At 37.3% G+C, this 20,669-nt stretch overlaps 2 protein-coding genes across 2 annotated transcripts; both read right to left on the bottom strand.

The window, feature by feature from the left end:
• Nucleotides 1-10,703: 10,703 nt before the first annotated feature.
• On the bottom strand, nt 10,704-12,897 carry LOC142641174 (protein NUCLEAR FUSION DEFECTIVE 4-like). Its single transcript, XM_075815575.1, has one exon. The coding sequence runs from the start codon at nt 12,821-12,823 to the stop codon at nt 11,039-11,041; it is 1,785 nt and encodes a 594-aa protein (XP_075671690.1). The 5' UTR covers nt 12,824-12,897; the 3' UTR covers nt 10,704-11,038.
• Nucleotides 12,898-15,626: 2,729 nt separating this feature from the next.
• LOC142641720 (protein NUCLEAR FUSION DEFECTIVE 4-like) lies at nt 15,627-17,633 on the bottom strand. The gene has a single exon (XM_075816198.1). It carries the CDS (start codon nt 17,571-17,573, stop codon nt 15,756-15,758), a length of 1,818 nt encoding a protein of 605 aa, XP_075672313.1. The 5' UTR covers nt 17,574-17,633; the 3' UTR covers nt 15,627-15,755.
• Between the last annotated feature and the right edge of the window lie 3,036 nt (nt 17,634-20,669).

Below are 20,669 nucleotides of genomic sequence, written 5' to 3'. Positions count from 1 at the left end.
CCATCCTTAGAAGTGACAGCTTTTACTCCCTCCACCACACGTTCAAAAGGAAAGGAAAGGGCAAGGTTAGGAGGAGTGTTTGGGATGACCCTGCCACTGCTTTAGGCTGCGCTCACAACGTGATAATAGACGAAGAGCTCAAGGGCATGTCATCTGTTCCTTCTCATGAGTTGGTCAGCCGCCATATCCACAAATTGGTTCAGGTATGTCTTTTTCCTCACTGCTTCCTTTCGTACTTATTCGTATATGTTTAAGCACCTAGCCTCTCTCTCTCTCTCTCTCTCTCTCTCTCTCTCTCTCTCTCTCTCTCTCTCTCTCTCTCTCTACACATGTCCTTGGAGAATCCTTGCTATAACAACGGATTATTTAAGTACCGAGGAGAAGGTCGTGGTGGTCAACTCAAAATTGGAATCCGTCAAAGTTGAAAGTTCAAAGTTGAGGAAGGACCTGATCGTGGATATGGACGAGACAAACAAGGCAAACGAGAAAATAAAGGAACTTACTAAAGCCTTGCGGGTGGAAAAAGCACTCGTTATCCAGAAGGACGAAGAAATCCAAGCTGCTCTCCTGAAGACTGATGCCGAGAGAGACAAGGTCATCCAGAAGTTCATGCAGTCTGAGCAGTGTTTGGACATCTAATTCATTCAATACTTTAAAGGTTTTGAGCTTCTGCGAAGATGGAAAATGAAGCACCATAGCTTGGTCGTAGATTTTTCTAACTTGGATTTCAAGAAGATTGACACCGAGATTCTTGCAGATGAGGCTAAGGAGCAGGAAGAGACTGACACTAATGTAGTTGTAGAGAACGATACCGCTGGAAAGGACACCGTTGGGGAGAAGGAAAATGTAGTTACCGATGAGTTTGTTGTTCCTCTTTCTTAGTATACATTGATCTTTTCTTTTCTTTTTGTGAACAATGGTTGCCCCCTGTTTTGGGGCTTTAACTATCAAAAACACTTGTTACCTCTTGATTTTGAAGTTGTTTCAAACACTTGTTGCATCTTGGTTTTGAGGCTTCTATTTAACTACTTTTCTTGTTTCGAAGTCTTTCTTGAATGTGCCTCTTTTATTTCGTTGAACATGATGATACCTTCTTTGCAGGAAGCCTTATGCTCTTGGCCATCTTATGGTCTTGCTTTTAGAGAGACTTTTCGTTGGTAGAGCTACAACTTTCTCTCACAATAGATGCATCTTTATTTGTCTATGCAAAAGTTTTTATTTTAGAATTTCATCACTAATAGAGTAACTCCAACTTGTAATTTTACGGACGAATTCTTTTGTCACCGATGTCGTGATTTAGACTTGTCATTTTGCAAGTGCTGCAATCTACCCTCATCATTGTGTTGACGAAATGCTTATCGCTTATTATTTAAACTCGGCAGAGTTTTTATCATTATGGTTTATGATTTAAACTAGTTGTGGCATTGACAGAGTTTTTATCATGGTTTATGATTTAAACCCATCATTGCACTGACATAATTTTTATCATTATGATTTAAACTCATCATTAATGTTGACGGAGTTTTTATCATCCACATTGTGCTTTTAAGTTCGTCACTTTGAATGAGGAGAGTTTGCTTCCTCACAAGATGCTTGAGACTTGATCTTTTGGAAAGAAATGGCTTTAGAGTGCCTATTTGCTTTATTCATCCTTGCTTATAAAAGGTGTTACAAGGATAGTACTTAACAAAAAATGAAATTGCTGAAAGTATGAAAGTAAAGCTTAAACAAGAAAACAATAAAGTCTCGCTTATCTGTTGGTGAATAAGGTGAGGTGCTCCAGGCACTAAAACTTATTGACGTTGGGTGTCAGCTCCTTCACTGATAGTACTTCTTGAGGTGCTCTGCATTCCAAGGACGAGGCAAGGGTCTTCCGTTCACATCTTCCAAGTAATAGTTCCCTCTTCTCGAATAACGGATGATCTTGTACAGACCTTTCCAATTGGGGCCTAGCTTCCTTTGAGTTGGATCTTTGGTAGCTTGGGAAACCTTCCGCAAAACCATATCTCCAGGATTGAAATGTTTCAGTTTCACCCTTTGATTGTGGTACCTTGTCATCCTCTCATGGTACAGAGCCATCCTCTGAGCTGCATCGTCCCTAACCTCAAGTAAGCAGTCCATGGTGAGTTTAAGTCCCTCGTAGTTGCTATGCTCGTCATAGTACGTTCGTCTGAGGCTTGACATTCCAACCTCCACAGGAATCACTGCTTCAGTTCCAAATGCCAGTTTAAAGGGTGTTTCGCATGTTGGTGTTCTCACAGTTGTTCTATAGGCCTATAAAACTCCTAGAAGTTCTTCAGTCCATGCTCCCTTTGCCCCCTCAAGTCAAGCTTTGATTAACTTAACCAAAGTTCAATATGTGACTTCAGTCTGCCCATTAGCTTGTGGATGTCTAGGGGAGGAATAGTGGTTTCTGATCCGCAACTCCTTACAGAAATCCCTGAACTTGTTGTTGTCAAATTGTCGCCCATTGTCAGAGATAAGCACCCTCGGAATCCCGAACCGACAGACGATGTTCTTCCAAACGAAGTTTTTTATTTTTGCCTCTGTGATAACTGCCAAAGGTTCTGCTTCCACCCATTTCATGAAATAATCAATTACGACAACTAGGAACTTGACTTGCTTTTTACCCGGTGGTAGGGGACCTACAATGTCAATTCCCCATGTTAAGAATGGCCATGGTTACGAAATGGTAGTCATGTGCTCTGCTGGAACGTGCTGTGTATTGTCAAACCACTGGCACTTGTCGCACTTTTGGACGACTTGGACTGCATTCTTCACCATGGTCATCCAAAAGTATCCCACTTGTACCACTTTCTCTAAGAGTGATCGTGGGCCTGAATGATTGCCACAAACACCTTCATGGACCTCACTCAGCACATTTGCAGCATCTTCGAAATCTAGGCACTTCAAGTAAGGTTGGGAAAACCCTCTCTTATAAAGCTCGTCATTCAAGATCATGAATCTGGACGACCTTACTCTGATTTCTTGGCCACTGAAGGATCTGGTGGGAGTGTGCCATCTCTAAGGTAAGTGATTATTGAATCCTTCCAACTTCCTCCGGATTGGACATAGATTACGTCCAACTCTTCTATGCTTGGGAGGCTTTGCACCTCCATGTATAGCCTAGGTCGACCTACATCACAGTTAGATGATGCAAATCTAGCCACCTTGTCTGCTTCAAAATTCTCCTCCCTTAATACCCAATTGATCCTGACATCATCAAAATCAGAAACTAACTGGATGATTAGTTTCAGGTACATTTTCATCTTGTCTTCCTTTGCCTCATACTCCTTGGTTATCTATCCGACCACTAGCTTTAAATCTGAATTCAGCTTTAAGTTCTTGACCCCCAATGCTTTAGCAACCCTCAGGCCTATAAGTACCGCCTCATACTCCACTTCACTGTTTGTTGCTAGAAACTGAAGTTGGACCTTGTATCTGAGGATGTCTTTCTCTAGAGATAGGAGAATCACAACTACACCCCCAACGCCCGCGGTTGACGACCCATCTGTATATATAGTCCAATAATCTACTTATGGATTCTGATCCTTCATGGTGAATTCAGCAACAAAGTCAGCTAAACGAAGTCAGCTAATGCTTGGGCTTTAATTGCTGCCCGTGGTCTATAGCCAATATCAAATTGGCTCAACTCCACGGCCCATTGAACCATTCTTCCTGCAGCATCTGGCCTGCCCATAGCCTTCCGGAGGGGTTGGTCTGTCATGACGAGGATGGTATGAGCCTGGAAGTATGGACGAAGCTTCCTAGATGCGACAATTAGAGTGAAAGCCAACTTTTCTATCCTCAGGTATTTTGCCTCTGCTCCTTGAAGGCCTAGTTTGTGTAGTAAACCGGCCTCTGGACCCTAAGCTCTTTACGGATTAAAGCTAAGCTCACAGCTGTTTATGACACAGTTAAGTAAAGGAACATCTCTTCCCCCTCAACAAACGGGCTTAAGAGTGGTGGTTTGGACAAGTATTCCTTGACTGCCTGGAAAGCTACTTCGCATTCTAGTTCACTAGAAGGCCTGCTTCAATGTCTTAAAAAATGGAAGACACTTATCTGTGGCCCTAGAGACAAACTTGTTCAAGTCACTATTCGTCCAATCAACCTCTGTACTTCCTTCACGATCCTTAGGGAGGTCATGTCAAGTATGGCTTTGACTTTCTCTGGGTTGGCTTCGATCCCCTATTGGGAAACCATGAAACCCAGAAACTTGCCTGACAAGACCCCAAACACACATTTCACCGGGTTTAATCTCATCTGAAACTTTCTCAATGTGTCAAAAGTTTCTTTGATGTCATCCAGGTGCAACTGTGCCTTTTTGCTTTTTACAAGCATGTCGTCCACATATATCTCCATGTTTCGTCTAATCTGCTTACTGAACATGTGATTCACCAGCCTTTGGTAGGTAGCCCCTGCATTCTTCAGGCCGAACAACATGACTTTGTAACAATACAACCCTTGGCTAGTGACGAAGGAAGTTTTCTCTTGATCTTCCTCGTTCATGCGGATTTGGTTGTAGCCTAAAAAGGCATCCATAAAGGTCAGCAACTCATGACCAACTGTAGAATCTACGAGTTAGTCAAAGTGGGAACCTGTCTTTCGAGTAAGCATGGTTGAGATCTGTAAAATTGACGCACATTCGCCATTTTTAGTTGGACTTCTTCACCATGACGACATTGGCAAGCCACTCCGGATAGAAAACCTCTCTGATAAAACTGGCTGCTAAGAGCTTCTCCACTTCCTCCATGACAACCTTATTCCTTTCTGGAGCAAAGACTTGTCCTTTTTGTTGGACGGGCTTTCTTGTTGGGTCGACATTTAGTCGGTACTCTATCACCTTGTTATCTATGCTTGGCATATCTTCATGGGTCCAAGCGAAGATATCTAGATTCTTCTTTAGGAATTCTATGGTCTCGTCCTTCAATACTTCGTCAAGTCCACCTCCGATTTTAGTGAATTTGGTAGGATCTCCTTCCACTAGTTTCACATCTTCCAGATCATTGGAAGACTTCTTAGGCTCTTCCTCAACCACCCATGCATAATTCTCTCTGGAAGCTAGTACCGCCTGATAACACTCTCAGGTTAGCAGTTGATCTCCGCGTATCTCTCCAATCCCATGTGGGGTTGGAAATTTCACCTTGAGGCAGTAGGTCGAGGTTGCAGTTTTAAGTCGATTCAACGTTGGACGTCCAAGGATCACATTGTATGACGATGGATAATCAACGATTAAAAAATCCACTTGCTTTGTTACTTGGGCTGGATGCACCCCTGCTGTGACTGATAACGAGATAATGCCTTTTGGATAGATGAGGTCTCCACTGAAGCTGACTAACAGTGACTTGAAAGGCTGAAGCCGCTTTGGATCCAACCTCAGCTGCTAGTAAGCCGTCATGTACATGATATCTGCCGAGCTTCCGTTATCGATCAATACTTTTCTTGTGTTGAAGCCCTCGATTTCCAGCGTAACGACAATGAGGTCATCATGAGGCTGCTTGGCTCCACTTGCATCTCGTTCAAAGAAGATTATATCGCAATTCTCTGAGTGACGGTATTTTGCTGAGGGATGCTTGATGTGAACACTGTTGACTTGCCTCTAGTAAGTCCTCCTCAAGGACTTGTATGATCCTCCTAATACTGGTCCACCTATTATCGTCCTTATTTCCCCTACAGCCTACTTCGGGTGGTCTTGTCCCTTATCTTTATGGTCGTCATGGGGTTTATCCTTTATTCTCGTCCGAGACTGATGATCTTTCTTGATGAACGTCTGGAGCTTCCCCCTTTGAATTAGTTCCTCAATTTTCTCCTTCAAGTCACGACATTCGTCAATATAATGGCCATGATCCTTGTGGAAGCGGCACTATTTCTTCGGGTTGCGCTTTCTAGAGGACGTGCTTAACGGCTTTGGCCAATTCAGAGTGGGTTCATCCTTAATCTGCATCAGGATTTTGTCCATAGGCATTACCAATGGGGTAAAGTTCAACCTCTTCTTTGAGACCTCTGGGCTACTCTTGCTGGTCTTGGTTTCCACTAAATGGTCTTTGCACTCTTTTTTCTTACCCAGGGAGTCACTGGGCTCCTCCTTTTTTTGCGTGCCCGTCAGCCTTTTTGCGGTAAGAGCGTCCTCCCCATTCATGTACTTCTGAGCTTTGAACAGGAGATTTGTCATAGAAGTTGGTGGCGTCTTCCCCAATGAAAAGACGAGATCAAGATTGTTGAGCCCGGCCTGAAAGGTCGTCATTATAACTTCGTCGTTAGCTTCGTCAATTTCTAGGACAGCTTTGTTAAAGCGCTTCACATATTCTCTCAAGCTTTCCCCCTCCTATTGTCTTATCGTTAATAGGTAAGAGGTTAGCCTCTTGTGACGCTATGCTTCAATGAAATGTCAAACAAACGAGTCAATGAGTTGTTCAAAGTTAGCAATTGAAGACGCTAGTAACTTGCTAAACCACACCCTGGCAGCTCCCCTGAGAGTGGCGAGAAAAGACATGCATATGACTTCGTTTGGATTTTGTTGGAGGTTCAGTATTGTCTTGAAAGCCCCTATGTGGTCAAGGGGATCTTTCGTGCCATCATAGAACTCCAACTGAGGTAGGCGAAACTTTGGCGGCAAAGGGCACTCTAGAACTCCAGCAGTGAAGGGTGAATCTGTTCGTTTGAGCATGCCATCAAGATTCATCGTCGTTTTTCCCTTCATGGCGTTCTTCACCTCGTCCAACTCCCTTCGTAGGCTTTTCATCATGTGATCATTGCCACGCGTGGACTGTCCGGTGTATTCTGAAGCATCCTTCCCCTTGCTGTTCTCAGGGCTGCTAGCTCTTCATCATGTCTGTTGCGGCTGCATCGATGGAGTGAGGTGTTGCTACCCTCAGGACAGTTTCGATGCCTCAATTCTTCATTCTGCTTCATTATTTCTTGTACATTGGCTGTTAGAGCCTGGATCTATTGAGCCATTACTACAAGATCCAAAGGTGCTGCAGCGGATTCCATTGATCTTAAGGAGCTTTGTCGATAGGAGTACAATGGTTTGGCATGTATTCCCGCAAACAGCGCCAAACTGATGAAGCTGGAAATTCACCTCTTCAATATGCTCCTCATCAATGCCGATGGACGAACTGTTGTACCTGTAGTTAAGAAAAGATTAAAACAAGGAAGATTCATTGGCATAAGGCCAATTAGGAATGCTCCGATGCTTAAGTCAGTGTATGGTTCTCAATAGGTAGTGCAATTGCTCTCTCCTCTGAGAATTCTCAATCTAAGGTAAACTAGCTAATTACAAATATGAAATCCAAAAGAGAATTTATATTCTAAGGTTCTTCTAATCTAATCACTATCATTGTCATATCCCATTTCATCATCTATATCCTTTCTAGTATCAACATCCAAAACGTTAAACTTAAGTACTATAGGTTTTTTTTGAGATTTTATGTTGACATAGGGGTAAATTTGGGACTTCAATTCATTATTGGGCTTCTGATAACCTGTTGGGCTTGTGGGTTTAAGTGGATTATTTTACCCAAATGGATCCCACTTAAAAAAAAATTTAAAAAAAAATCAAGCCAAATGGTAGGATCAGTAGGATCTCATACGATCCTACACAATCCTACATTTTTTGCGATCCTGCTACGATTTTCAACTTTTTGGTGAAATGGGATCGTAAAATCATGGGATTTTACGATCCGGATCGCGATTTTGACAACCATGATAGTACGTACTTAAATTAAACAAATTTTGTCTTACAAAAGAGAAGCATTAAGCAGAAAATGTGGGCTTAAAATGGATTAAGATTCCTAAGAGTTTATAGGGAAATTTAATAGTGAAAATCTTAAAATTCTATACATTAATTGGATTTTGTTGTGTCGTTAATATTTTAAATTTTTTTATTATCCATACTTTTATTTCTATTTAACTTATTGATGACGTGTTTCTCAACAAAAAAAAAAACATTTATTGATGATGTGATTAGAAAATCCAATTTACTCATTTCAAAATGAATAAATAATATTTTAAAATTTTTACCATCCAATTATTCTAAAAACTTTAAAGGATCAATAAAAAGAAGAATATTAAAAAAAAAAATGAATCCAAAAAAATAAAACTAATATCATTGACTACATGACAATGGCAAGAATTTATAATAGAATCAACATAATTAGGTGATTTTCTAGTTATAATAGAATTTCCATAATTAAAATTTATAGGGATAATTCTACTCATGTAGAGCTGCAACATTATGAGTCTAGTGACATCTATTTTCACGATTACTTTTTTTTTTTTTTTTTGAGGGGTTCATGATTACGTATTTGGAAAAAATATAAGTGAGGTTAATAGTAAATTTACTTGCAACTTATCACTTCAATAAAGTGATATAAGTAGTGAATTTATGCTAAAATGGTTTCTCATTACTGGCAACCTATCACCTTAATAAAATATTAAGAAAAATAAGGGTGGTCCAAAGTTGTTCGTGCAAAGGGCTTACTGCATCGAAAACATCCGCTAGCTAATCTACCGCTTTTACAAAATGGCCCAGCTCATTATGTTGTAAAAGCAACCACACGCCTTTTTAGACTTTGTAGTCCCAGGCTTATTGGAGATTTTTCATTTTCACATCTGGGAGATGCTTTACCATCTTTTTATTTATTTATTTTATTTTATTGCGTCATTTTTGAAAAATCTGCACCCTTCACTAAAGATTCACATCCCAATAAGTGCCATTCAGGTATAGACTTGCAATAAAATTGTTCATTCCTGTTCTTCTTTTTATTTTTTATTTTTTTAATAGTTTATTTATTTTATAAATAGGTGTATTTTCAGTAAATTTATGTAAACGAATTTTTAAATTTTTATTTTTTAATTACAATTGCAATTTTACTCAACTTAATTTTTTTAGCCAAATAAACCAATGAATTTAAGATATTTCCAACAGAGGAGACAAAGTAATTTTTTCGACTCCCTCTTTTACCTTCTCTCTTTATCTTCTTTCTCTATTATCAGTTGCTTATGTTCTAATGCCCTTAATGTCTCTTTCTTTAACCTCTCACTATAAAACTTGGCAACGAGCACACGATCTAGCTACATGACACGCATGACGAGAAATAAGGAATGGTCAACCACCAATTGTTGTGGTGCTCGTTGTCAAAGACTCGTTTTAGGCTAACCGTGAACATAAGCATAAGGGCGCCAACTTCTACCCCTTTATATGTTTGGTCTCTCTGCCCCCTTCTAGCACTCTGTCTTGCAAGGGAAGATTGAATTAAGAAATTCCAATTTTTCTAGTATAATTATTATATTCAATTGATTTAGACGTTAAATATGTCGATGAATTTGAGGTATAGGCATCTCTAACACAACAGATAAATAATTCACCAATCATGATGCAAATGTCATTAAATTGTGGTCCTAGAAGAATTGAGGGCGAAAATGAGTACAAATTTGGGTCAATGTGTCATACTAGTCTAAACCAATACCACATATTTTTGGCTACTCCATTTGGATAACGTATCTCAACTGACAATTTTGCTCATGATACTCCAAATGACAATTGACCACTCCTGTAATGATGTAAAACATGAAGAAACAGCTTTGCACGCAAGAACAAATCTGGAAAAATAAATAAATAAATAATGAAAATCCTACAATGTTTGCACTTAGACCCATTTTGCTATATTACAGATAGAGAACATTATATGTTCCTCATTTCCTCTGGAATAAACTTAATTCTTTTTTACTTTTTCTTTTTTAAGAATATCCTCTTGAATAAACTTGTTCACACGAAGCGAACCTTTCCATGCAAAGACAGATTTGAAATAAAACAAGAAACAAAAATCTAAAAGAAAAATAATTAAAATCGATCCTACCATGTTGATGTATCACCTACTTTAATTTGCATAGCAGATAAATACAATTGGGTCTATTTGGATAGAGCTTGTGGGGAGTAAAGATACCTTGATGGGAATATGGGCCGATGGGTCATGCTAAGGAAGGCCGACCTGCTCTTGGGTTTAGGGCCTGTTAGTACTACGGGTCGGCCCATAAGCCGAGGATCCGAAGATCCAGCCGAGGATGTTTTTCCCCTCGGATTGGCACCAGAGAACCCGGGACTTCATGGTAAAGGTTAGGGAATGACACGGTCAAGATCAATGGTTAAAGGGGGTGAACCTTTGAATGTCCTAGAAGTACCGATGTTGGAAAAATGTCAAAGGTAAAGGCTGCTACCTCCACATTAAAGACCCTGCACCTACCACCCTGGCCGCATTAATGGGGAAGTGACACTTGAACAGTGGAAGGGAAACTTCTAGTTACTGTTCAAAGGCACTAAGAAAAGAAATATCTAGGCTAAGGGAGGAGTTGGGACAACACGTGTATAAAGTATTAAAAAGAGGAGTATTTAAGGAGGGACCTAGAACAGAAACGGGACGGACTTTTTGTAACCTAGAAAGAAAAAAGACAAAGAGAAAGATATGATATAAGAACAGCTCTCGGCTTACGTCCGAGGAGGCCTATTTACAATATTCTTTGTTGTTTCCAAGTACTGGCAATCTTTGGTTTGTCATTTAGTCCCCACACACACTTCTAACCTAGGTTTCAAGCCCACACTCTACAAATTCGTATTGTTTAAGGCTCATTGGGCCTGAGCCCATAACTGTTCTTGGGTCCAGGTGCAATTGTGCACTTACAGAGCTTATTGTTGAAAATTGAAAACTGAAAATACTGTAGCAAAATAATTTTTAAATGTATAAATAGTGCCGTGAGACTTATTTTTAATAAAAAAGTTGCTAAAAAGTGGAGTTGTAAGACCCTTAAACAGTACACAAATACACTGTTTACTGCTGAAAAGTTAATAATATGCAGCTGAACCCAAAAAAAAAAAAAAAACTTAAAACGCGGGGCTTCAAAACGCAACGTGGAAACGTTGAATCCAAACGGTAAAAATATTTACACTTAAAACCTACGCATCCATTATTCCCTCTTGAAATAAACTAAGTCATTCCATCTTCTTTCTTCTAATATGTGATATCTTTTATAGTTGAAGTCAACGTCTTTGGCCATTATTTGTGTCCTGCGATCCAATGCTGATTCCGGCCATAGCCATCTCCATCTCGGCCGCCCGTGCCTCCTCCCGGAACTTCTTGTAAATGTCACTCTTATAAAACTTCTTAGTCCTAAGAACCAAAATAAGGGAAACAAGCGAGCCAAACAATGTCACAGCAGTAATTATAATGAAAGACAATTTGAAGCACTCAACCCCAATACAATTCAAAGCCTCCCCAGCCTTTCTTACGCTTCCTGAGGCAGCCAGCTGCTTTCTAGCTTCCTTATCATATAAATGTCCAGTGACCTTTACATTGAGTACATATAGTCCAATGGGGCTAGCCACTGACCCAAAATTGTACAAAGTGGAGTAATACTTTAGGCCAAAAATTTCAGAAATTATTGCGAAAACTAATGGCCATTGTGCACCAAAGGAAAACCCGATAATTATTGATGCAACATAGAGACCACCGGGAGGATTAAACGCGATTAGAAGGTGACCAAGACATGCTAATAGGAGCACTAGAGTCAGCATGAGAGGTCGAGGGAACTTGTATTTTTTCAATAGAATTTCAGAGACCAAACCAGCGACCACTCGTCCAAGATAATTCCATATACTCACAAGAGAAACAAAGGTGCTAATACTTCGAGCTGGGTATCCAAGGGCAGTTCCCATTTGTCCCAAATTGTCTATTGCTGTCAAAGTGCCTCCAACGCCACAAATTGCTGAGAAGAACAGTATTAACATGTCGATGCTGAAGAGTGCTTGTAATATGGTATAGTCCTCCCCTCTCTCCGGTGGCTTAAACACGTTTTTCCAACATGAAACATGCTTTTCTGTGTCCTGTACTTCAGTGATCAAATTGGCTTTGGCAAGAGTTGATTCTGGAAGAGACGGTGTGGTTCCCGTGCTGGACTTCTCGGTGTCAATCATTGAAAAATTCTTGCTCTTTGAAATATAATTTTCTTCCATGATAACCACAGCAAGTGGGAGAAAGAGCAAGATTAACACTGCAGCTGCACTACCACTATACTCACTTTTCGTGAATGTAACCTTTTGTTGCACTATGATCATGATCATTAGAAACCCAGCTAGGCCAAGTGATATATAAAGGAAATTATAGAAAACTTGGAGCTCGTTCTTCTGCCGATTGACCTTCATGATCCTTATAGTTCGTAGAAAAAGGAAAGATATAGCAGCTGGAAGCCAAGCTATAAGCAAAATCAAAGACTTTGAGTCATTACCATAGATAGCGTGGTATAGTTGTGTGATTATAGCACCACTTAGTCCCACATAACCCTTCAAAAGCCCTAACACAACCCCACGGCTTTCAGGGAAGTTTTTCACGCTGGTTACAAGTGCTCCAGTGTTAGCAAAAGCAGTTGAATTTGCCCCAAGACAGATGTACAAGCTCATCATCCATACATGGGGCTTAGCCATTCTTTCAGTCACGGCTAGCCATATCATTATGTAGCCAAAAAAGTTTAAGACTGCACCAATTGATAAAACGAACCATGTTGGTGTGACCTCGGCAATGAGGCCAGAGAGGACTCCAACGTTGGTGCCAACGTCTTTGAAGAAGCTGATCAAATTGAGAGTACTTTGGTCATAGCCGAGCACTGATTTGAGCACGTTTGAATATAGACCAAACGCGTAGGGTGTGCCTGCGGTGGACATGATTAGCAATGATGCGAACACCATGAACCATGACCCTGTGAGTAATTGAATGATAAAGGTCTTCTTGCTAGCCAAACCACCACCACCTTTGGGTTTAGCACCCTCCATTTCTTTCACTCTTTAAGTTGTAACAATACTCTTACACAGTCACAATTTTTTTTCTTTGGATAAGTATCTCACAAGTTTGTAATGGTGTTAGAAGAAACAAGTAGCGTATATATAGAAATGAATTTGTATGTGCGTGTGAGAGTGAGAGTGGGAGTGAGGGGGAGAAGGATAAGCATAGGGTGGGCATTTTTAAAATGACAACTTTGGGTTGAATATAATAGTTCGCTGTTCTTCTCAACTTGTCTTATTTTAATGATAAATTATTTATTTGTAATTTTGTGTACGTATTTGTATGTGTTTTTCTAGGACTGACTTATCTTCTTCTTCATCTGAGCTTCAATTTCAAGAGGCTTAGGGTGTAGAATCTTTCGAGTGAAGTCAACATGCGAAGCTCGATTGACAAGAAGCTGAGGGTGATAATTGGTGAAATCATATATATATATATATATATATATATATATATATATCAGATGAATGAATATTGAATTGATTAAGTAACCAGTACGTACACCAATTCTTGCAAAGAATTCGAGATATATAAGCTAGTGTTAGTCTGTTAGATTAAAATATATATATCTAATTTTTTAGTCTATCATGTCTACCAACGCAACAACTCATCTGGGCCATATCTCTTAGAAGAGAGAATATGATTCAACGAAGTTTAGATCATAGAAATCTTACATGCCCTTCTTCTCTGGTCTTAACTCTATTTGGTCTTTTTTTAAAATAAAATTACGATAGAACTTACCTGTGACTTGCATTCTACAATGGTTAGGCCTTGACACAAAGTTAAGATTCCTATTAATTAGATAGACACGGATTTATTAATTTTTAAGAGATTACATACTTGATCAGATTGCCTCATTCTATCCACTACTTTACTTATTTTACAATTAAGCTCTCATTAATTTTTTGCCGAGGGACATAAGGAGCCATGTACGCGCTTAACAATTAAGCTCTCATTAATTTTTTGCCGAGGGACATAAGGAGCAATTTATGGGTTAACTTATGTGATTCACGAGAAATTATTAAATATTTCTGGAATACTATAAATGCATACTTCTCTCTTTCTCACATAATTATGGGTCTCACTAATTAGATTCATGGTGGGATTCACAATTCATGTGAGAAGGGGACACATTTATTGTACTCCTGGAGTACTCAATAATTTTTTGTAATTCACATGTAGTTTATTTATTCCATGTCAAACCATGATGGCTTAGAAAACTACCTCAATACTACCACGCACCATTGGTGTGATGATAGTCATTTTACAAGTAAAATTCTCATCAATTTTTAGCGAAGGACATAAGGGGCAATTTATGCAATTAAACTATGTGATTCACACATGTAATTTATTTATTTCATGTCAATCTATGAAGGCTTAGAAAATTACTACCTCGCACTCTTGGTATAATGGTCACTCCATAAGTACAAAACTATTGTGAGTGTATAGAGGGGCAAGGGTTAATATTCAAATCTCCAAAAGGGAACTTCACACATATATATACTTAGAATAGGTTAGAGTAGAATTTTTATCTTGTATAAAAAAAAATACCCCAAATCTTAAGCCTCTTCATGCATGGTACTTCGCCAGCTGCTAGGATAAAACTATTATATTATTTGCCACATTTGAGTCATATAAGTCGTATATACTTAGATTATGTTAGAGTGGAATTTCTATCTTATATATATCCAAAAAAAACTACTCCAAATCCTCTTCATGCATGATACTTCGCCAACTGCTAGGATGAACTTATTATTAAAATTATAAGAAATTTATGAAGTATTAAAATTTTAAATAACTTGTTAAAGATATGTTTCAAGATTTAATGTACTTATACCACTGCTATACTTGTTATATTGTACTTTATAGTTTACAACATATAATAACTTGTTAAAGATATATTTCAAGATTCAATGTACTTATACGACTGCAATACTTGTTATATTGTACTTTATAGTTTATAACATATACTACTACATCTTAGATTTAATTTATAAATAATTTAGGGTTAATCTCTCTATATATAATCTCAATAAGTTCGATGTAACAAAAACTTTTCAATAACATAACGAAGTAATCTCATAAAGCATTAAAGCTTAATGTTGTTACTTCCACTCTCTATTTCTCTCACTTTTTCAAACCTGTAAATAATTCTAATAGAGTATATATAATTATATAAAATAATATGAATAAAAAAATTGAAATCTATTGGCCAAGATTTATTATTAAAAAAATGTTCTTAAAATTTTGGTTTAATAGAATATAAATATATCAATTACTAACCAAGATCTTAGTGTCGATGGATGACTCAAAAATGCCTTATATTGTTTCCAAATTTAACGCCTTGATTTAATTCTAGGAGTAGAGCAACTTATTACTTTTCAGGATGCATTACTATGATATTATATACGTATACATCAATTTAAAACAATAGTCATAATTTTTTCTTCGCCTACACCAAAAACTGATTGGTATCTTCATATGATGATAACGAATTATTATTAGGAGTGAATACTGAAACTCTCTAAAAAAAAATTCAGAACAGTAGAAGTAACTTTCATATCTACCATGAAACAATTTCTTATTTTAATTTTCTTTCCTTTGATACCGTATTGATTGGGGGGCCATGAAGAAATGGATAAAAGACTATTAGCAACCAATTGACTAACCTGTCTTCATTTTATTACATGTACAACGAAAAGTCCTGGAATATTTTGTTTCAAGAGAAAATATCGCTGTGTAAGAAAAAGAAAACATAAAATAACAAGCAAAGCGCAAAGAAAATCCTATCTCAAATGACACACCAATATAGTTCTTCTTCTTTTTTAATATTAATATATACTTCTTCCATGCTACATTTTCATTTATATTTTATACCTATACATTTATCTATTTCAAAAATTGTTAAAGGAAACATTAAAATCTCTAGCCACCTTTTGTCTCTGATGGTCCAGTACCATTTCCATTCATGGCCATCTCTGTCTCAGCCTGCTTAGACTGCTCTCGAAACTTCATGTAAATGTCACTCTTATAGAACTTCTTTGTCCTAAGCACCAAAATGAGGGAAACAAGTGCACCAAACAATGTGACCGCAGTAATAATAATAAAGGACAATTTGAAGCAATCCACTCCTTTACAATCTAACTCTTCCCCAGCCACCCTTTTGAGTCCCGATGCTGCCATTTGCTTCTCAGCCTCCTTATCATACAAATACCCAGTGACCTTCACATTCAGCACATATAGCCCAATTGGGCTAGCCACTGACCCAAAATTGTACAAAGTTGAGTAGTACTTAAGGCCAAAAAGCTCAGAAATTATTGCGAAAAGTAATGGCCATTGTGCACCAAAACAAAACCCAATAATTACTGATGCCAAGTAGAGTCCATTGGGGACATTAAACGCGATTAGAAGGTGACCAGCACATGATAATAAAAGGGTTAGAGTGAGCATGAGAGGACGAGGGAATTTGTATCTTTTTAGAGCAATTTCAGACCCAAATCCTGAGGCTACCCGTCCAAGATAATTCCAAATACTAACAAGGGACACAAAAGTGCTAACACTTAGCTTTGGGTACCCTAAAGAAGCTCCAATTTGTCCCAAATTGTCTATGGCTGTTAGAGTACCCCCAACACCGCAAATTGCTGACATGAAAAGAACTAACATGTCAACACTGAAAAGTGCTTGTAATATTGTATAGTCATCTCCTCTATCTGGTGGCCTGAATGCTGTTCTCCAACAAGAAGCTTGCTTTTCTGAGCTTGGCTCAGTCTCAGTGAGTGAATTTGTGGTGATGTTGTATGATGGTGCTGGTAGAGATGGAATTGTCTCTGCTGGGCTCGGCTTCTCGGTGATTATCTTCAAGGGAGTTGGGTCATTCACTGCTAAGTTCTTGCTCTGCCAAAGCTTAAACTCTTCGGCAATAACAACAGCAAGTGGAAGAAAGAGCAAGACAAGCACCGCGGCAGCGCTAATACCATACTCACCCCGTGTGAACTGAACCGGTCTTTGTACTATAATCATTATCATCAAAAACCCTGCCAGGCCAAGTGAAATATAGAGGAAATTATAGAAAACTTTGATCTCATTCGGCTGGCGAATGACCTTCATGTACCGAATAGTTCGAAGAAAAACTAATGATATAGCAGCTGGAAGCCAGCCTATTAGCAATATAAGGGACTTTGAGTCATTCCCATATAAAGCATAGTATAATTGTGTGATTATAGCACCACTTAGACCCACGTAACCTTTTAGAATCCCCAACACAGAACCACGACTTTCAGGGAAGTTCTTTACGCAGGGAACAAGGGAACCAGTGTTGGCAAAAGACTGTGAGTTTGCACCTATGCAAATGTACAAGCACATTTGCCAAACTTTTGGGGTTGATATTTTTTTGGTCACGGCTAGCCAGATCATGAAGTACCCAAAAAAGTTGAGGACTGCACCTATTGATAGGACTACATATGGGGGTGTAAACTCGTTGATTAGGCCGGAGAGGACACCAACATTGGCACCCAAGTCCTTAAAAAAGCTGAGCAAATTGAGGGTGCTTTGGTCGTAGCCAAGCACTTTTTTGATGTCGCTTGAGTATATACCAAACATGTAGGTAGCTCCTGCAGCGGACATGATTAGAAATGATGCAAACACCATGAACCAACGCCCAGTTAAGATTTGGACGCTAAGACCCTTCATGCCTGCCAAGCCAAGAGCACCACCACCATTGTTAACTGGTCCAGCAACTACCATTTTTTTCTGCTTGTATTGCAGCAAGTTAGCACCACAGTTACAAGTTTATTGTTGTTATGGAGTTGCAAAAGATGTGGCGGACTAGCAGTCAATATATAGACACATAAAGAGTGCTGTGTCTTTGTGAGCGTGCGTGTGTGTGTGCGCGTGTGAGAGAGGGACCAATTAAAATACTCTCATTAAGACTTTCTATTGTTTTTTTTTTTTTTTTTTTTTTTGAGAAATAAGACTTTCTATTTGACTTGCATTGTATAGGAAGAAGGTTTGGAAAAAGAAATGATTAAAAAAAATTTATGGAAAGATTTCTGCCAAAAGATATTTTCTCTAGACCGACAACGTGTTACAATTATTTGCGAAGAAATTGATGAGTTGTCAGCTGTCTTACAATCTTATCCAAAAGATAATTTAAAGATGAAGATGATGATGAAAATTGTGTGGCATAGGTAAAAGAGGGATTAAAAATTGGGTTTTGCTTACTTTAAGTAATTTTTTAATTAAAAAATTTTTATATTTTAAAAATATAATAAATTTTTATATTTTATTTAGTTAATGAGTAATATAATAATTTTTTCTTAAAAATAGAAAAAAGTTTCAGTTAAAAAATAATAGAAATAAGTCAAATTCCTAAAAGTTACCAATGCCGCTGGAATTATCGTAGCTTGACAAGTTTTTTTTTTTTTTTGATAGGCGTAGCTTGACAAGTTGGTAGTGGTTTACCCCCTATCTATGATTGCGACCGCTTAAAAGTATGTTCATATCTACAAGCCACCAATTTGGACATGTCTTTTACTTCCAAAGGCCAAAAATAAAGCCAGAAATGCTTTTTTTTTTTTTTTTTTTTTTAATAGGGAAGCTAGTATATGAATGAATTTTTTTTAATAGAATGCATCACGTATGTTATCAAAAAGAAAAAGAAAAAAAGAATTCATCACGTATGATATGCATATATATAATTTCTTTTCCAATTGTATATAATATGTCTCTAGCTATATACATAATTATTTCCAATTGTCTAGAGTTTAAATTTCTCTCATTCGTTGTTAGTTTGTAATTATATATCTAATTATAAAATGAAAAAAAAAATAGAAAGAAAAACTCAGTCCCATTCCCATATCAATAATAGAATCAAGAATAGTAAACAGTATCAAATAATTGCAGATTAAATGAGCCCCTTTTCAAATTTTTACAATTCGTACGATGTTTGCCTGTTTGGATTCAAAACCTACAGCAACATCAATACTACAATCTATCTTTATATCAACTTAATGTTAAATGCATGCTTTTTTCTCAACAAAAAAGTTAAATGCATGAAATATTTCAAATAGAAGTTCATTGATTTGTTAGCCTCATCGTAAACAGCAATATCCATACCTTTAAAAAAAAAAACACTCTAATGAGAATTTCGGAATAGGAAAGATGATTATTTATTTAATTATTTTCCTTTATTTTTTAATAGAAATGGAATGAAAGGATGAGATCGACTATAAGATGTGCAGATGGAGTCTTCTCGTTTATCAATGAAATCCAATGTTAATTTAGATAAAACAAAAGGATATGTAGTTTATTTTCCCCGGCTAGCTAGAGTAAGAAAGAAATAAAATAGTATATTTGTTCTTGTACATATTAAAAAGAAAGTTCTTACTATCAGAACACAGTGAAATAAAGCTCTTTAATCCTTCCTTTCATATTTAGATATGGAATATTTTATCATAAATTTAATGAGTGGATCACACCATGAATGTAATTAAAAAGAGGAAACATCATTCATCATATTTAAGAATTACTCACCACTGCGCACCCTTGGTGCGGTGATCACTCCACAAGCGCTTATACAAGTATAAACGCTTGTGGGGTGTGGGGGGTAAGGGCCGAGGTTCAAGTCTCCAGGAGGGAACTTCACACACATATACTCTTAGATTAGGCTAGAGTAGAAATTTTATCTTATATCAAAAAAAAAAAAACTACTCTATATTAATAATAAAAAGATTGTTTTGTCATTATTATTTATTGCTCACATTGATTAGAGCCTTCCTAAATTACCCTACCTATCCACACACACACAACAACAACAACAACAAAATCTCTAAACTATCTTATCTTTGTTTGTGATTTTATTTTGAGTTATTGGTATATTATACAATTTTTACCATATAAATTAGAAATGGATGTCAAAAAAAAATTCAAACATTTTTTTTTCAAACATTTATTTATGAGATGATTGAAATCCATCAATTACATTCATTGCCAAATTAGTTTGCAACATCTATATAGTAAACTATAAATTTTCTAGTAAGAACAATGACATCCAGCAAGAAAGATATATCAGCATGTGTATCTTTTTTATTGGCAAGTTTTTTTTTTCTTTCCTTCTTGGGGTTTGTAGATGGGCTATTGATTCAAAATATTGAAAAGTCCTGTGATTTTGATAAGAAGACCTAATAGATACTTCCCCCCTTCGATCTTCTATCCATTAGGATTTAGGAGCATATCACTCAATATGCAATTTCTGCCACGTGTAAAAGGTGGCTCAATTATAAATAATGTAGGCCAATTAAAAAAGGTCACCTAAGCAATTAAAACAAACTCAACAATTCTAAGTTGTAATGGATAATGGATTCCAATTCAATTGGTAAAATCTTTGTTCTTGAGCAAAAAATCTAGAGATTTATTTTTTTAAATTTTTCTAGGTCACACTAAAACTAGCGCATTCTAATCCAATTCCATCTAGTCCTTTAAAACTGGATGAAATGCAAAATACATAAACATATTCATAAAAAACAGTAAAATCATCTATAGCAACTATTTTTAGACAATGATCTTAGTTTACTGTTTTTTATGAACATGGTTATGTATTTTGCATTTCATCCAGTTTTAATTTAAGGGACTAGATGGAATTGAATGAGAATGCAAAATACATAACAATGTTCATAAAAAAAACAGTAAAATCAACAGTAGCATCTATTTTTAGACACTGATAGTAGCTTATGCATTTACCTTTTTCCCTTTTTTTATTATCTCTCTCTTTTTGTTTCTCTCCCTTTCTCTTTTATCTTTTACTTGTGGCGCGTTAAAATTATTCTTCTAATATGATGATTG

The sequence above is a fragment of the Castanea sativa genome, chromosome 6 (genome assembly GCF_040712315.1).
Source record: "Castanea sativa cultivar Marrone di Chiusa Pesio chromosome 6, ASM4071231v1".
Taxonomy (NCBI): Eukaryota; Viridiplantae; Streptophyta; class Magnoliopsida; order Fagales; family Fagaceae; genus Castanea; species Castanea sativa.
This window is presented reverse-complemented; position numbering and strand designations above follow the sequence as displayed.

Bases quoted from the DNA above. Each gene is read 5' to 3' on its own strand.
- LOC142641174 (XM_075815575.1), bottom strand. From the start codon at position 12,823: ATGGAGGGTGCTAAACCCAAAGGTGGTGGTGGTTTGGCTAGCAAGAAG.
- LOC142641720 (XM_075816198.1), bottom strand. From the start codon at position 17,573: ATGGTAGTTGCTGGACCAGTTAACAATGGTGGTGGTGCTCTTGGCTTG.